Here is a 16,251-nt window from a genome sequence, read left to right on the forward strand (position 1 = left end):
TGCTCTTAAATTTTATATATAACGGTATTTAAAATAAAAAATTTTAAAATAATATGTATTTATGTACAAATACCTAATAGTTAATTTAATGATTAATTTATAGTCTACACATAACATTTTTATTCTGTAATATAAAAGAATTTAATTTTAATGTACTATCCATATAAAATAATTTTACAGGTATATCTAATAATATAATATTATATTAATAAAAATAATAACTTTTTATATTATCCGTATGAAATAATCAGAAAAAAATAGATGCTATTAAATTATATATAAAATATTTTACAACATCGAATTATCAAAATTACTGTCATAGTATATAACGAAACAAATGAGAAATAACCAGAGAGAGAGCAGTTTGATGTACAAACAGCTCGCACTATTGCAGAATTGGAAAATGACCACCCCCAAGAAAAGAAATCCTTTGGTCACATGTAACATCACTGCATTCTGCATACATGGGTAGTGAGGGTTAGCTTATAAATAGATTCCTCTGAAGGGTGGGATGAGCATCCTACAGGCCACAGCCACAAAGAAGCCAAAAATTCACAAGGCTTTGTATTCTTTGTATTCCCCCTTCTTTTTCTACCATGGCTTTGCTTTTTCTTTTGCCCCTAGTCATTTCCCTGAGTGGTGTTTCAGCCATTGAATTAGCAACTGAGCCAATATCTCCATCTCATGCATTCCAAGAAAATAAACCAATAGCCCCAACTCCATCTCAAGCTTTTCCTGCAAGTTCTGAACCTATAACACCATCTCATGATTTGCCTGAAATTGAGGCAATAACCCCGACACAATCTCCTTCCCCTGCAAAAGAGCCTATAACACCATCTCATGATTTTCCTCAAAGCAGGTCAATGACCCCAACCCCATCCCATGCTCCTACAAATGAGCCTATAACTCCTCATATTGTGCTTGCAAGTGAGCCTGTAGTCCCATCTCATGATTTGCATGCAAACAGGGAAATAGCCCCAACCCCATCTCCTGCATTTTTCGCAAATGAACCAATAGCTCCTCATGCTTTCCTTGCAAATGAACCTTCTGCTGATGATGAGTCAGACCCCCCAGTTGATTCAGTGTCTCACATTCGCAGCTTCTACAGTTCCAGAAAGATTAACATTTAAACACGCCAATCATGTCTGAAATCGAGCGATCATGTATCTTAGTATCCATCAATAATAATTTTGAGAGGGAAATATTCAATATCAAAAACGGTTGATTATATACAATATCTTAGTATTCAACGGCATTATATCTTTCTGAATACTATAGAAACGGTTCATGTTTCAGCATCTTTCTTGCGTGAAATTAATATGCAACATCAGTGTTAGAACAGAACTGCTTATAGGAGTTATTATGTTTTATGTAGCGGTCATCGCTTTTATCATCTTTCTACTTTGCTTCTTTACTCTTTTTATCTTTTGTTTTTTATTTTTCTGGGTATCTATCTGATCAAGGAAGATTGTTGAGAACCGGCAACCAATAGCAGATTGGTTGGAATTAGTAATTTTATTATTTCAACACCATTAATTTTTGAAAACAAATAACTACTAATTTAATTAACAATTTTATCATTACAAACATTATGAAATGTGTGGGATTAAAAACAAAAATCTAATTTAGGTGAACTGGATAAAAATGTTTTAATTTCCAGTCATCATGGTAATATACCTCCCTTGAGAATTTCATAGAAGTAACAGTGTTATAATTACCTCTCACCCTTCCAAACTGAATCTTTGCTTTTTCTATCTGTCTTGTCAATGTCGGAAGACTAGTTTTATTTTTGGGCTGCTGAATGGTCTGAAGAATTATCACATAAAGGAAGTTAATAGAACTAGTATAAAAGGAAAACACTAACAAACTCAGGCACTTAAAAAATCACTGCAGATGGTTACAACTTACACGGTTAGGAATCACTTCCTGCATCTTTGCAGGTTACCAGATGCGCAATCTTGAATATTATAATTTCCTCCTTCCTACAAGAATCAGTGGCGATTCTTTCCTTTTTTTTCCCCTTAAATTGTTATGAAAAGTTAGCACCTATAGCCATAACTACCACAAATCACATGGTTTGCATCCCCTGCCTCTGTCCAGTTCCTTACATGCTCATCTGCGTAGCTTTACGGTCCATTTTTTCCGTAGTCGTCTGTCAGTGGCGTGTCAACCATTGAATATGTGAGGCCACAACTGCAACCTCCATTAGTTAATGTTTTGCTTGTAAGCCAATAAACAGGAGCCGCAACATGAACACCATGATTATGAGGTTCCAGAGTAAGAATTTCTTTTACGACTCTTTTAGCAACCTTAGTATTTCTATTATTTTTGCAAGCTGCCAACAAAGCTCCTAAAATAACAATATCAGGCTTCCAAGGCATTCCTTTTACCAGTTCCTCTGCCTCTACTAACTTACCCTCTTTCCCAAGAAGATCCACCATGCACCCATAATGTTCAATCTTCTGGTCAACCCATACACATTTTTCATCGAATAAAAGATCTCACGACCAACATCAATCAAGCCAGCATGGCAACAAGCCGACAAACCCCCTAAGAAAGTTAATTGTTGGGGATGACAAGTTGCTCCTCCTTCAGCTTCTCAAAGAGACCAAGAGCATCTTCAACATGTGCCTGAGCAGCCAACCCAGAGATCATCACATTCCAAGTAGCAACATTTCTCTCAATCATTTCATCAAACAACTTCCGAGCCATAAAAATCTCCCCATTCTCCGCATACATGTAAACCAACGCCGTCCCAAGAATCACTTCCTTCAAACCTCTTCACCTTCATGAACTCATGAATCCTCTGCCCAAGCTCAAGATACCCCGCCCGAGCGCAAGCCGATAACACCGAAGCCAGCATGGCAGCATTGGGCTCCAATCCATCTCCAATCATCTCATTAAAAAGCCCCAAAGCCTCGTCATAACATTGATTCTGAGCATACCCACAAACCATCGTCGTCCAATGACTCAAACTCCTGGCCGGCATTTCATCGAACATAAGGCGTGCACGGGCAAAATCACAACAGAGTAACACCTGACCAAACCATTGGCCACGTGGGAATCAAACCACATCCCGAATTTCTGCACGTGTGTGTGAACCTGGGTACAGGCTGGCAGGGAGGAATGTTAGAGCAGGCTTTAAGGAATATCGCCCAGCTTCCTCATGGAGACGTGAAGGCAGAGAGAGTGATGGGAATTGGGGCTAGAGGCGTGAGCGCGGATGAGGGTGTTCCACATGAAGGTGTTGGGTGAGTATGGGAGGGAGGAAAAGATCCTAGAAGCGACGGTGAGATCGGCGAAGCGGGAGAGGGCAAAGGAGGAGAGGAGGCGGCTGGCGGCGAATGGTCGTGGCGGATGCGGGCGGTGAGGATCATCTGGGCGAGGACTTGTTTTAGATGGTGTATTGTGGTGCATTGGTCGGCGAGGAGAGAGAGACTGGGAGGAGTTGGCGGCGGAAGTGGAATGGTTGAGAAGAGTGAACGGGGAAAGCGGTGTTTGAGCGAGACGTGCAGTTTTGCGGCAACATTCGAAGAAAGGTGGTTGGTGATCAGAGACTCGAGTTTCCCAAGTTATCCACCACCGCCGGCAGCAAAGCAAGGTTGTTGCGGAATTCAATTCCCGACCGATCAGGTGCTTCGTGCAGAAGGCGGAATTCAATTCCCGACACAGAAGAATGAAGTAACCATTCAACCAAGCTAAGTGTACTTTCACTGATTCTTTTCATACATATATATGCATGTTATTTGGCTTCAACTCGTTAGTTTTGTATGAGTCAAAAGTCAAAACTTTACATTCGGCCAATATCTAGTGCCAACTGGCAACTTAACAGATAATTGTGAAGACACACGGCACATCCAAATTTAACGAAGATTGTGAGTGCTGTCTTACCCATTTCAAATCAAGAAACTCAAGGCCAGAACACGAAACATCTGCCCAGAAACACGCAGATAACAAGAATCCTCTCCCGCATTCACACAAAAGGCAAAAGTTTTAAAAAAAAAAAAAATCACATCGCAAACCCTCACCCAGACCGCCAGAATACGAAGCATCTGCTCCTCATCCCTTGACAAAGCACCTTGTGCCACACCTCCTCATTCCCTATTTCCCTTATGGCTTTTATAATTTTTCCACATTATGTTCAACAGCGTAAATTCTTATTCTATTCTGTCCAAAAAGGAATTCTTCTTCTAATTCCGAATCCTTTCTTTCTTTAACAAACAAAAATAAGGTTTTTCTTTTTCAATAAAGCTGCTTAGAAAATTAAAACAGAAAACAATATAAAAAAGAAAAAAAATTGGGAAAGAGAACTCCACACAAAATGCATAATTTTATTCACATGATGAATTACAGCCAAATTACACAGAATCAACTAACTAATTTTTTTTCATGATTAAATGCAAATACTATTCACATTATGAACTAGAACCAAACTACACAAAAGAATCAAGTAACTAATTTCAATTTTTATTTACATTTTTGACGATTTAATTTGTTGGCATCGGATAGCGACATAAAGGGCATAAATGACTAGTCTTGAGCCAGCGGATGATGCATTCTTGATGATACACATGCTTACAAGGCATTGATAAAACTTGTTCTGCATCATCACCGTAATCAAATTCAGATAGACAAATACTGCACCTCTCTGTTGCATTGTTATTCTTTTCAAGCTTCACTTCCTCAAGAGAATCAATGGCACTCTTCGAAGTAGGAACCATCTTAATATTAGTATTTCCCATGGACTCTTCAATGATGAAGTCGGTGATAATGTCGCCGTAGTCATCAACAAACTCTAACGAATTCTGGATAATGATGTCCAAATTCAAACTGAACAAACGAAAATCAGGTCTTTCGTAGAGGAATCCGGGACGACGAGTTTGAATTATGGTTTCCGCGTAGGAGATGACATCTGGCATCATGTGATGAATCAAGACATTTGGTATAACATCATCAGGAAAATGCAATTGCATGTGTGATGAACCGTTTTGAAGGAATTCTTGCGCTTGCATTAGAATTGAGCTGTGACATGCAAACGTATCAGTGGCTCCTAACACTGGATAATGTGATTGTGGTTGTTGAGGATGAGTAGTCCAGCACCTTTGATGCCTAACTCGTACCTTGAGAATGAAGTAATCTGCTATTTTATCTCCGATGAGAGTTAGATAAAGTTGCAAATCTTCCTCCTGTTCTTGCAACAATGAGGGAGATGACACTTCCCAGGAAAAACCAAATGGCGACGTCATGATGATGAAATTGAGAACTGGTTTGATGCTTCAAGTTCGTTTATCAGAAATATAAGAAACTTTCTCTAATAGAAATAAGAATCAAACTGAGAATTAATCTTGTTGCTTTCTGCTTACTTGTATATATAAACAAGAGTTCCTAGTAAAATTTGGTACTGAATCTCAATTGGATACTAATTTTTTTTTTTACAAAGTGACATTACTTTAAGAGAGGGAAGGTAATTGGATCTTAATTGTATATTAATTGACCAAACTATCTTTTTTAGTTTAATTAGGATAATAATCTTTTAGGATAATTATTTTATATGATTTTCTAACTACTTTTATTTTCTTGGATTATCATTCATAATTTAAAAATTAAAAATTAAAATTTATTATTTTTGTTAAATTCAATCTTATTTTATTTTTTTACTAACTCACTGAAACTAATTGTTTGAGATAAGTAAGAAAAAAAATATATCGATCATTATTTATAAAAAATAATTAATATTTATTTTATTTAAAAATCAAAATAACTGCCAATTATTTGAATTAATGTGTTTTCTTTCTTGGAGTAGTTATAAATAGATTGATAAATTGATTAGACAAAAGAAATAAATTGATTTACAAAGATTATGTACAAAATTATTATCAAGTGGTTGAATACTTGAATCCTAATTTATAATTTGGACGATCTTTCATTTTATAGAAATTTAGTAAGCACAGGCATACTTAGAAGATTTTCGATCCCTGTAAAAAGAGTTCAAACATATTCTGTTTAAATACTTCATAATCCCTAATCACTTGCTTCAAATCTCATGATAAACACTCTTCAATTAATTTTTGTTTGCTCCTATTCTTTTTTAAACAATGTTTTTTGTAATGGACTTCTCTACTTATCCTCGATTATCAAAATATTCAAAATACAAATATATACCGCTAATCCATTTCAATTCAATTAACTTGAATTTTTTAGGATAACATTACATCTATCAAAAATCAATCCCTGTTAGCATAGAAAAATACGATTTAGCATCTCATAATTTTTTATATTATTACAAATAAATTTGATTATTTTAATTATTAATTATTTAATTAAAAAATACATAAATCAATATATATATAAATATATACAAATATATAATAATTAATTTGATAATTAATTTTAAAAATATTTTTTATCTAATTTTTCTATTTTGGACGATACAAAAGAAAAAAAAATCAACACTAACTTTATTAAAAAAGAAATTTTAGATGATCAATATTTTTTATTATTTTTATTTTATATTAAAAATATTAATTTCTTAATATTTCTCCTATTAAAATTGTTCGTTTAAAATACCTCAAAATATTATTTGAAAAGGGAAATAAAAAAAGAATTTTTTATTTTTAATATTGAAGTAGTAATGATATTTTTTTAAAATATGGATTGTTAAGGTGTTATTATTAAATGTAGAGCCATTTAATTAGAGAAGTAGAAATTAGACCGTTCGATTTATTAGAGGTACAAAAATTGGATGTTTGATTTGTAGAAGTACACAAATCCAATCGACTGATTTATTGTTTTGCTTTCAATCTCCAGAACACGCTGAGCGATTCCAGGATTAAATGAATTGGGGAAAGCACTTCTAGGTAATAATAATATTAAAATTGAAGTATCCCTTGTGAATTGGGATCCTAAGTGATGCAGTTTAGTGTTGTATTTCATTGATTCTGTTGATTAAGCTTTTGAATTTTCATGAATCTTTGTATTCCTCTATTGCAAGCTGTGTTCCCCTTAGAATGCTTTGTTTACATGATTTCTCTCTCTCTCTCTCTCTCTCTCTATATATATATATATATATATATATACTCACTTCTACCTCATACACTAAGCTGACAAACACTAGCCGTGTGCATCTCACCGGCACAACTCATGTAACTGATATATGGCATAAGATGTATATACAAAATCACACGACCCTCACAAGTTTTCTGCCTCATGTAGTTGGGCCATTGGATAAAACTTGTTCCCCCGTATAAATCCTTCCCTGAATGGTTCAAATTGTCTATATTTAAGCTTGCTTTTTCCTTTTCACAAATAGCTTATCAAAGTTGGTTTTTGACCAATAGTTTTCTAAAACCTGTAATACCAGTTTTTGGTAAACCAAACTAAAAATTATTTTTAGAAAGTATCCTTTCTATGGAGATAAATCTTTGTCTGTTAGGCAAGAAGATAGCAAGTTATAAATTTTATTTTTTTTTTTTGTAGGGCATGTATTTTACTATAAAATTGAAGTAGTTAACAGCGGGGTTATCTCTATTGTGGTGACGAATCTTGTATGTATTCCTAAGAAAAAGGAATTTGTTCAATTTTTGGGGTCTCGAAAGGGAGCGTGGAAAATTCCGATACCTACCAAAGAAAATCCCGAAACAACAACAATTGTATTTGATAAAATAGTTTTAAAATTTAAAATGATTATGATAGACATAAGTAGTAGGAGAATCTTTTATCGTGAATGAAATTTCACATTAATAATATAACTAACGGTAAATTTGAATATTTATTAATATGAGATTATATTAGATTTTTATTTTGATAAACACAAATCAATTTATTCTCAAAAACATCCTTAATTTTTTAAAACTACAAGTACAAGCACGTAATTTTTTTTTTTATTTACAAATACAAAGCACCTCTCAAAACAGTTTTACCAAATGATGCCTAAGGGCAAGATTCAAGGCTATAAATCTTTCCCCTTATGCAATTGTCATTGGCTAAACTGTTCTAGTTGGTAGAAAACGTCATTCTCAATATTTCCATGCACGGATACCCACCAAAAATTTTCACTTTTTGCAGAACCATTAACATTGGGTGATCTAGGCTTGAGTTGCTTCTTAGATGGAATACAATACTAGTTTTGTTTATCTCTAACAGCAAGGACTCCCCATGTGTGCATGATTGCATCTGAAAGGCATAGTTATGTTGTTGTTGATTTGATCAATGATGAATTACTGGGCTCACCTGGCACCAAAGCCAACCACTTTTTGCTGTACTAATTATGAATTTATACATGCTTTTCAGATCCTAATGGCCATCTGTATATGATGCTCTCAAAAGACATTGCTTTTTGTTTCACGCAAGTTCCTTATATTCAATGACATCTTAGAATGTTCAATAACACGGTTCCCCTAAAATGAATTGCAGGAAGTGTCGCAGAGCAGGTCATGCTCCTAGAGAATATAGGGACATCTGTCCTTGTTTCCAAAAATCAGGTATCCCAAACACTTAGAAAAACAAACATTTTGTTCAGCTTGTACTCAGTAAACACACTTGGTTGGAAGGCAATATATTAGATAAAATATACATGCTCTATGGTGCTTGATCTCAGTGGAAATGCTAGGTTTTGTGGTAACACACAATTAGTTTATGCAAAAGGAAAACAAACAAAGATGCAAATGTACAAGCATGTATACACACAGCACAACTTCGCTAATGGCCTTGTACATAAAAATCACATGCATGTTGCCACAGCGGTGAATTATTTTGCATGAACTCCATTACTTTTCTTCCTCACAACTGAAGAGCCAGTGTTCATTCCATTAATTCTATGCTTGTATATGGATATGCAAGCACATTTGTGTAACCATTCTTGAAACAATTTAACTAGTTCCTCTTGCAATTACCAACTTAGGAATGATAATTTCGGTTAAGTATAGGAGCAATGAAGTTTCTGCATTTAACATATGATAGTTATGAATTTGCAGAGTATGGCTGCATGACATAATATACTTGTTATAAGGAGTTCTATTTTTATTATGCAACTTGGACCAAGAAGTAATTTCAATTATGCTGCCAGCAAAGTTGTTATTAAAAGTTGAATAACTAACAATATCTCTTGTTATGTCAGCTTCCTGATCTTCACCACTTGATGGTTGAAGCTGCACAAATATTAAATGTTGATGCCCCTGATCTATATGTTCGTCAAAGTCCTGTGCCGAATGCATACACACTAGCTATAAGTGGCAAACGACCATTTGTTGTTATTCACACTAGCCTTTTGGAGCTCTTGACAAGAGCAGAGTTGCAGGTTATATTATATATTTTTTTTCTTTTTTTTTTCACATCTTTTTTTCTTTACATTTATATTCATTGAAAATGAATAAATAAATATGCTAGTTACAAAGTAAAGTTAATTGATTTTCATATCGATCATGAAAAGTAGAAAAGCAAGATGCTTTGACCTTTCAATCCACCACAGTTTCTCCCATAGTTCACCTTCCAAGCTCTTCAATGAACTATTCATTACATCAATTACAAAGTTGTCACCTGGACTCATATTGCAACATTAATATCTAGGAACTAAAGAGGACTTTTTCTAGAACAGAACATAAGAGAAATAACTTGGAAAAAGGGGAGACAGATTTAACCTCTAAGTACCTGCTGAACTATACATCACATGAACTAAGCAGGCAAACCTGAAAATTAGAAATGACATGTAGTAACATAGAATGATGGAAATTGCAAAAGCTTGTTAAAGAAAGGTTTAGAACATTGAAGTCCTACTCAACCTTTGCACCAGCATTAGCCAGTCAAACTCACCTAAATTATCTTTGCATGCATCTTCTATTGTAAAAGCTATTTTGCCAATTTTATTAACTAGTGTAGCATCCGTGAAATTCTTCTCCTTAATCTATGTGGGCTATGACTTATGAGTAGTAACGGGATGTAGTAGGAAGTTATACTTCAAGGGTTTGTGTTTTACATGATAATATATTTCTTCTTTTCCATTATGCTTGATCAAAAATGTTAAAATTATGCTTTTCAATCTTTTCCGATGTTGTGGTTCAAAAAATGCTATTAACTCGCCATCAGCTTATTTCAACAGGCTGTTTTGGCTCATGAGTTGGGTCACCTAAAATGTGATCATGGAGTGTGGCTGCAAGTATTCTAACCCTCGGAGCTTATATTGTACCTGGTATGTGAAACAGTCTCTTGTTTCAGTTTTTGATAAATTGTGATACACAAGAACAAACACATGTATTATATATTATTTATATTGTTTATACACTGATTTGTCATAAATATTAGTAGAATTTGAACTCATTGGAGAATTTGGAGTACCCCCCAACATTTTTCTAGTTTCTAATCCCAAATTATTTTATATCTTCCGGTCAAGTAGTTAACTGTGTCAGATGATAAAAGTTGGGGAGACACGAGTAGTCCAACGCGTCCTAAATGAAGTAGGGTAAAAAATCCATGTGACATTCTTTTTTCCAATTGAGTAATAAGTTAACAATCATGAAACATTGAATATGATGCCTACTTTCAAGCTCGTCCTTTGTTGTAGGCATTGGAGGTATGATAGCTCGGACTATGGAGGAACAGTTATTCTGGTGGATACGAGCTGCTGAGTTGACTTGTGATCGAGCAGCTCTACTTGTTGCTTAGGACTAAGGTATTCTATTGGCAAACATCATCATCTATATATATATATATATTGGTTCTACGGACATGGACACCGACACTACATGGAATATGCTGACACACGAATTTAACATTCTTATAAGATACGGGTACGTAATATATATATAAAATATAAAGTATTTTTAGATTAATTTTAATGATATTTTGGTATTTTATTGATATAAAAATATAAAGTATTTAAAATATGTGTTGTTTTAATAATTGTAATGGTACCAGACTTTCAATCAAAAAGAAGAGGAAAAAGGAAAGGAAGACTGAGAGTGCAGAATCAGAGAAAGCAGAGAGAAGGAGAGAAAACTAAAGCTGTATTGATTTGGATTTTGTGAACAGTAAATCACCAAGCATGAATTTTTGGCTTGGGACTTAACTATATATACAAAGGGTAAATCTAGCTGTCATAACTAACTTCTAACACGTGCTGCAATTACAAAAACTAACTCTAACAGTAATGTCTAACTAACTGTGTTTACTAACAGCACTAGCTAACTTCACTTGGCTAACTTAACTCTATCATGACCCCTGCTGATTGGTCTTTCTGTTATTGCTTCAGACTTGTTAACTGAATAGCTCCATCATGACCCCTGCTAATTGGTCTCTCTGCTGTTGCTTCATCATTCTTTTTTGAGTTTTCAGGATGCTCCCTGACTGCTTTCTCCCTTGACTCTTCTTGATTGAGTCTAGTAACATTGAGCTTCTTCAAGTCTTCCACCATTAGCTTAGACCTGAATTCTAGAAACGCAGCACTTGGCAAGGGCTTTGTCAACACATCAGCTAGTTGTACTGTACCAAGGACATGACTAACTTGAACCACCTGTTTGGACACATAGTCTCGAACAAAGTGCAAATTAGTTTCAAAGTGCTTAAACTTTGAGTGCAGAATTGGGTTGGCAGCAAGCATACAGCACTTAGATTATCACAGAACATTAAAAGGGGTGTTGGGAGTTTGGCACGAAGCTCAATCATGAGATTCTTGATCCAGATTAATTCAGCCACAAGATCAGCCATAGCTCTATCTTCAGCTTCAGTGCTAGATCTGGCAATAGCACCTTGCTTCTTTGAACTCCAGAAAACTAAATTTTCTCCAAGAAAAACACAGAAGCCTCCAGTGAATTTTCTGTCATCCGAATCTCCTCCCCAATCAGAGTCACTGTAGGCTCTAATGTTGTGGATGGTAGTTTTATGCAAGTGTAACCCAAAACTTGTTGTACCACTTACATATCTAAGCATCCTTTTTACTAGCTTCCAATGCTCATCTAAAGGTGTTTGCATGAACTGAGGTACTTTGCCAACACTATAGGATTATTCTGGTCGAGTGATGGTTAGGTACTGCAGGCTACCCATCACTGACCTATATAGCTTTCGGTTTTTGAACACTGAACCACCAAATGCAGAGAACTTTACTGAAGAAGGCAAAGGAGTCTGACATGGTTTGCAATTTTTCATATCAGCCTTCTTGAGTAAGTCTTTGACGTACTTATCTTGTGAGAGTATTAGACCACCCCCAGTAGTTTTAGTGACTTGAACACCAAGAAAATAATGTAGTTCACCCATGTCTTTTAGTGCAAACCGATTGTTCAACTGCTGAATTACCTGAGAAACTACTTCATCAGAGTCCCCTGTGATGAGTATATCATCTACATATACCAACGCAATCACCACTGAGTTATGCCTAAATCTAATGAAGATAGACACATCAGATTTTGTGGCATTAAACCTAAGTGTTGCAAGGTTGTGGACAGCTTGTGATACCAGATCCTTGGTGCCTGTTTTAAGCCATAGAAAGCCTTTATGAGCTTGCATACTAAGCTGCCATCACCAACTTCATAACCCTTTGGCTGTTTCATGTAGACATCCTCGGCCAAGTCACCATGTAGAAAGGCATTATTTACATCAAGTTGCCTAATTTTTCAGCTTTTGGACAAAGCCAGTGTGAGCACAATTCTGATTGAGGTAAGCTCTACCAATCAACATAAATTTAATGCATGAATACACATATCAAAAGGTCTTTTCAAGGGTTGTAATAGGGTTAGGGTCAAGGTAGGAATGTATTTTGTTAAGTGGACTAAAATCTGAATCCTTGATTAACCTAAACTTCCCACCTAACCTAAGATACTCCATGTAATTACAATGCAAAACCTAACTACCCATTGACTATCTTTCCACAAATTTATGCATCCCAAATTTGAGTACAATACATATGCATTGCTACTACTATTTACTTTGGGGCATTTTGTCCCCTTTTTATTATTTTTTTTCTTTTTTTTTTGTTTTTTTCCTTTTTTTTATTCTTTTTATATATGTGGTGGATAACATATATGCGAGAGATCAATACATATGATTAAGGTATTGAATGCATGAATATATGCTCAACTATCTTTTTCACATTTCACAAAAATATACAATACCCAATTTCCAAACCAAATGTTCCCAAACCCAATTTCCCCACACTTAAATCATGCACACTCTCACTAGTCTAAGCTAACTAAGGATTCAAATTAAGGACATTCATTGTTTTTCGCTTAGAGTTAGTGATGTGTTAAAATAAAAAACAAATGGGATAAAATAGGCTCAACATTGGTTTACAAAGGATGATGAAAAGGTAAGGTCATTTGGGTGTGTGAGCTTAGTGAAACAAAGGCCTCAATCACATAAGTACATGCATACATCAAACAATGAAAATATAGAATCAAGCAAGCCAAAGATCACAATTTTAGAGAGAACAACACACACCAAAACAAAATATTGGTTGATAAGATGCAACCGATCAATAGGCTCAAAATCTCACTAAGCTTGTGTGTTCTAGCTCTAAAACCATGTTCCAAAATAAATTTCTTCAAGCAAGTTCAAAAATGTTAATTCACATTAGTGAGATGTACTAAAAGAGTTTCTTAGGAAAAAAATCATCACTTCAACCAAGTAGTCCTAACAAAAAGGAAGTAGTAAAGTATGCACAAACTCTAACTATAATGCAGTCTATCATGCAATGCAACAACTAGCTAACAAAGAAGATTAAGAATTGGTGTTAGAAAAGGAAGTAGTTACCCACGGAAGTCGGTCCTCGACCTCCCCACACTTAAAGATTGCACCGTCCTTGGTGCATTCAAAGATGAACAAAGTGGATTAGAGTTGCTACAACTGATGAGGTCTTTCAAAAGATTGTGCGGAGGAATTTGTTTGTCACCCCATGTAGAAGTTTTTCCTTTGCCCTCTTGCTGGCAGCCTGAAAGGAGAGAAAAAAAAATAGGATTAAGCCCAAAAATAAAGATATGAAAGCAAACAAAATATAGATGGAGCTAATGCCAAATAAGAGTAGAATTTTCAACTACATGGTAGCTTCAACATGTAAGTGAAAAAATAATATAAGCGAATGGCATATCAACGGTGCAAGAATTACAACAATAAGTAAGAAAAAGTGGGTCATGAAAAACAATGTGATTTTATATCAATGCACAAAGAGTGCAAGTATCAATAGAGATTAAGTATTGACCTAAAAATTTCATCACCCATTCAACATGAAGCAAGTCACGAAGCACCAAAATAATGCAAGAAATAGTCAATAATTGAGTAAGAAAAGTCAACACCAATAAAAAATAGCAAACTTAGAAAAGAAAATAAGAACAAGCACAAAGTTAAAATGCAATGAATGAAAGTATGCAAATGCAATAGACAAAAGAAAATGAAAGAGAATAAAGATGAGAAGTTAAAGGAATGAAGAAGAAAAAGGGTAGAAAGAAAGAAGAAGGAGAGAAGAAAGAAGAAAGAAATGGGAGAAGAGAAGCGACGTGGATGCGTTGTCCACGTACACGCGTGGAAAGCAGAAGTAGGAGGCGACGCTTACGCATCAGTCACGCGTACGTATGAGATGCAGAAAAGAGAAGGTGACGCGTACGCGTCAGTCACACGTATACGTGGAGACTTCTCATGCTCCTCGCACAGCACTTGCATGGTTCCATCACAACTCTCTGGCTTTTGTACGATGCAGCAACATCATCCCAGCGATGCGTATGCGTCGCTCACGCACACGCGTGGGATGCTTTTTTTTTTCAAAAGTTTAATGAGAAATTAACAAGCTACCAAAACAATGTCAAATACTATTAAACAAGCTAAATCACAACTTAAACTAAATAAGCCTAACTCAAAATGAAAATTCAACTTATTAGCAATATAAACAAAAGAAAAAAATGAAAGGATGTTACCATGGTGGGTGTCTCCCATCTAGTACTTTTATTTATTGTCTTTAAGTTGGACAGTTGGGAAGCTCCTTGTCATAGTGGCTTGTACTTGTACTCATCCTTGAACTCCCACCAATGCTTGGACTTCCAATAAGCTCTAAAGTTCAAAATTAATAAGTCCAAGTTTTGATGGAGTTCCACACAAGCTAAGGGCTCCCAAAATTGATCCTCATGTATGTCGGGATCCCAAACTTTGTTTCTACACCCATTTTCAAGTTGATAATTATTGTTCCAATCGGATGGCATAACCTTAGAATTCTCCTTTAGGCACCAAACTATCTTCCTAGACCCGTTCAATGTAGCATGCCTCCAACCTTTGTAATTAAACTTTGACCTCTCAACCATAATGAACCTAGGCTTGTATTTCCAACCACTAACCATTTCTCTCTTGCTCTTAATTCCACAAAGAGCCCTAAGTTGATCATCCGTCTCAAGCAAACCATATTCAAGCGAAAAAGTAAAGCTTAGGGATAAGAATTTTACCCACTTGAATATTGTGTTGGATGGTGAGTTAGGAAGGGTTATTTCCAACGGCTTTGACAATGTATGCCTCACTCCCTTGTGGTCTTCCTTGACTACTTTCACCTCTTGGCAAGCTTCGTCAACTTCAACCTCTTCCTCTTGGTAGCTTTCTTCTAATTCAATTTCTTCTTCATTGCTTACCAAGGGTATGAGAGGTTGTGTATCTTCTTTTTTGGCCTCTATTTCATGTCCAATGGGAGAGGATTCAATTGTGGATAAAAATCCTTCAATGATTGAATCCATGTTTTCCAGTTCTTCATTCATGACATGCTTTGGAAGTTGTGCACCCTCCTCAACATCAAATTCAAACTTTTTGGAAGGAGGCTCTGTGACTTGAGATTCCCATGGAGGTTCTGCATCTCCTAAGTCTTTAACCACTTCCTCTTCTTTGATAATTTTGGCCTTCTCCACTTGCTCTAGTACAAAGTCCAACTTCTCATTCTCCATCGGAGTTCCTAATCTCTCCTTCACGGTACGCTCCTCAGTTGATTCTCCACATGTGGCCATGGAAGTGCTTTGAGTGGCCAAGCATTGCGAAGCTAGAATATTTACTACCTTGGTCAAAGCAGCCGTGAATTCTAGTGTCCTCCTTTGAGTTTTACGATGCTCATGAAGTAGTGAAGTGAGAGAATCATCTATTGGGGCTTGGGGTGGATAGGAGAGTTCATTGGTTGGGAGAAGGGGCTCATAATAGGAAGGTGGTTCATCTTGATAAGGATATGGAGATGGTGTATACTGAGGTGGTGGTTCTTGGGAGTAATTGTGTTGGAATTGGGATGGTTCTATGTATGGTTCATATGGCGGT

General features: G+C 35.7%; 2 protein-coding genes and 1 long non-coding RNA gene across 3 annotated transcripts; 1 reads left to right on the forward strand and 2 right to left on the reverse strand.

Moving 5' to 3' along the window:
• Positions 1–276: 276 nt before the first annotated feature.
• Positions 277–3,686, reverse strand: LOC130933362 (uncharacterized). The gene is made up of 3 exons (XR_009067686.1): positions 1,909–3,686; positions 1,719–1,806; positions 277–1,145 (listed from the first exon to the last, which is right to left on the reverse strand). It is a non-coding gene; the product is annotated as an uncharacterized LOC130933362 (long non-coding RNA).
• Positions 3,687–4,487: 801 nt separating this feature from the next.
• On the reverse strand, positions 4,488–5,246 carry LOC130934590 (uncharacterized). Its single transcript, XM_057864149.1, has one exon. It carries the CDS (start codon positions 5,244–5,246, stop codon positions 4,488–4,490), a length of 759 nt encoding a protein of 252 aa, XP_057720132.1.
• LOC130934591 (plastoglobule-localized metallopeptidase 48, chloroplastic-like) lies at positions 5,245–11,068 on the forward strand. The gene is given in 8 exon segments (XM_057864150.1): positions 5,245–5,266; positions 6,819–6,857; positions 8,413–8,480; positions 9,116–9,295; positions 10,094–10,142; positions 10,145–10,183; positions 10,556–10,781; positions 10,909–11,068. Coding segments are annotated over 7 exon segments (498 nt in total). The 3' UTR covers positions 10,657–10,781; positions 10,909–11,068.
• The last annotated feature ends 5,183 nt before the right edge of the window (positions 11,069–16,251 follow it).

The sequence above is a fragment of the Arachis stenosperma genome, chromosome 6 (genome assembly GCF_014773155.1).
Source record: "Arachis stenosperma cultivar V10309 chromosome 6, arast.V10309.gnm1.PFL2, whole genome shotgun sequence".
NCBI lineage: Eukaryota > Viridiplantae > Streptophyta > Magnoliopsida > Fabales > Fabaceae > Arachis > Arachis stenosperma.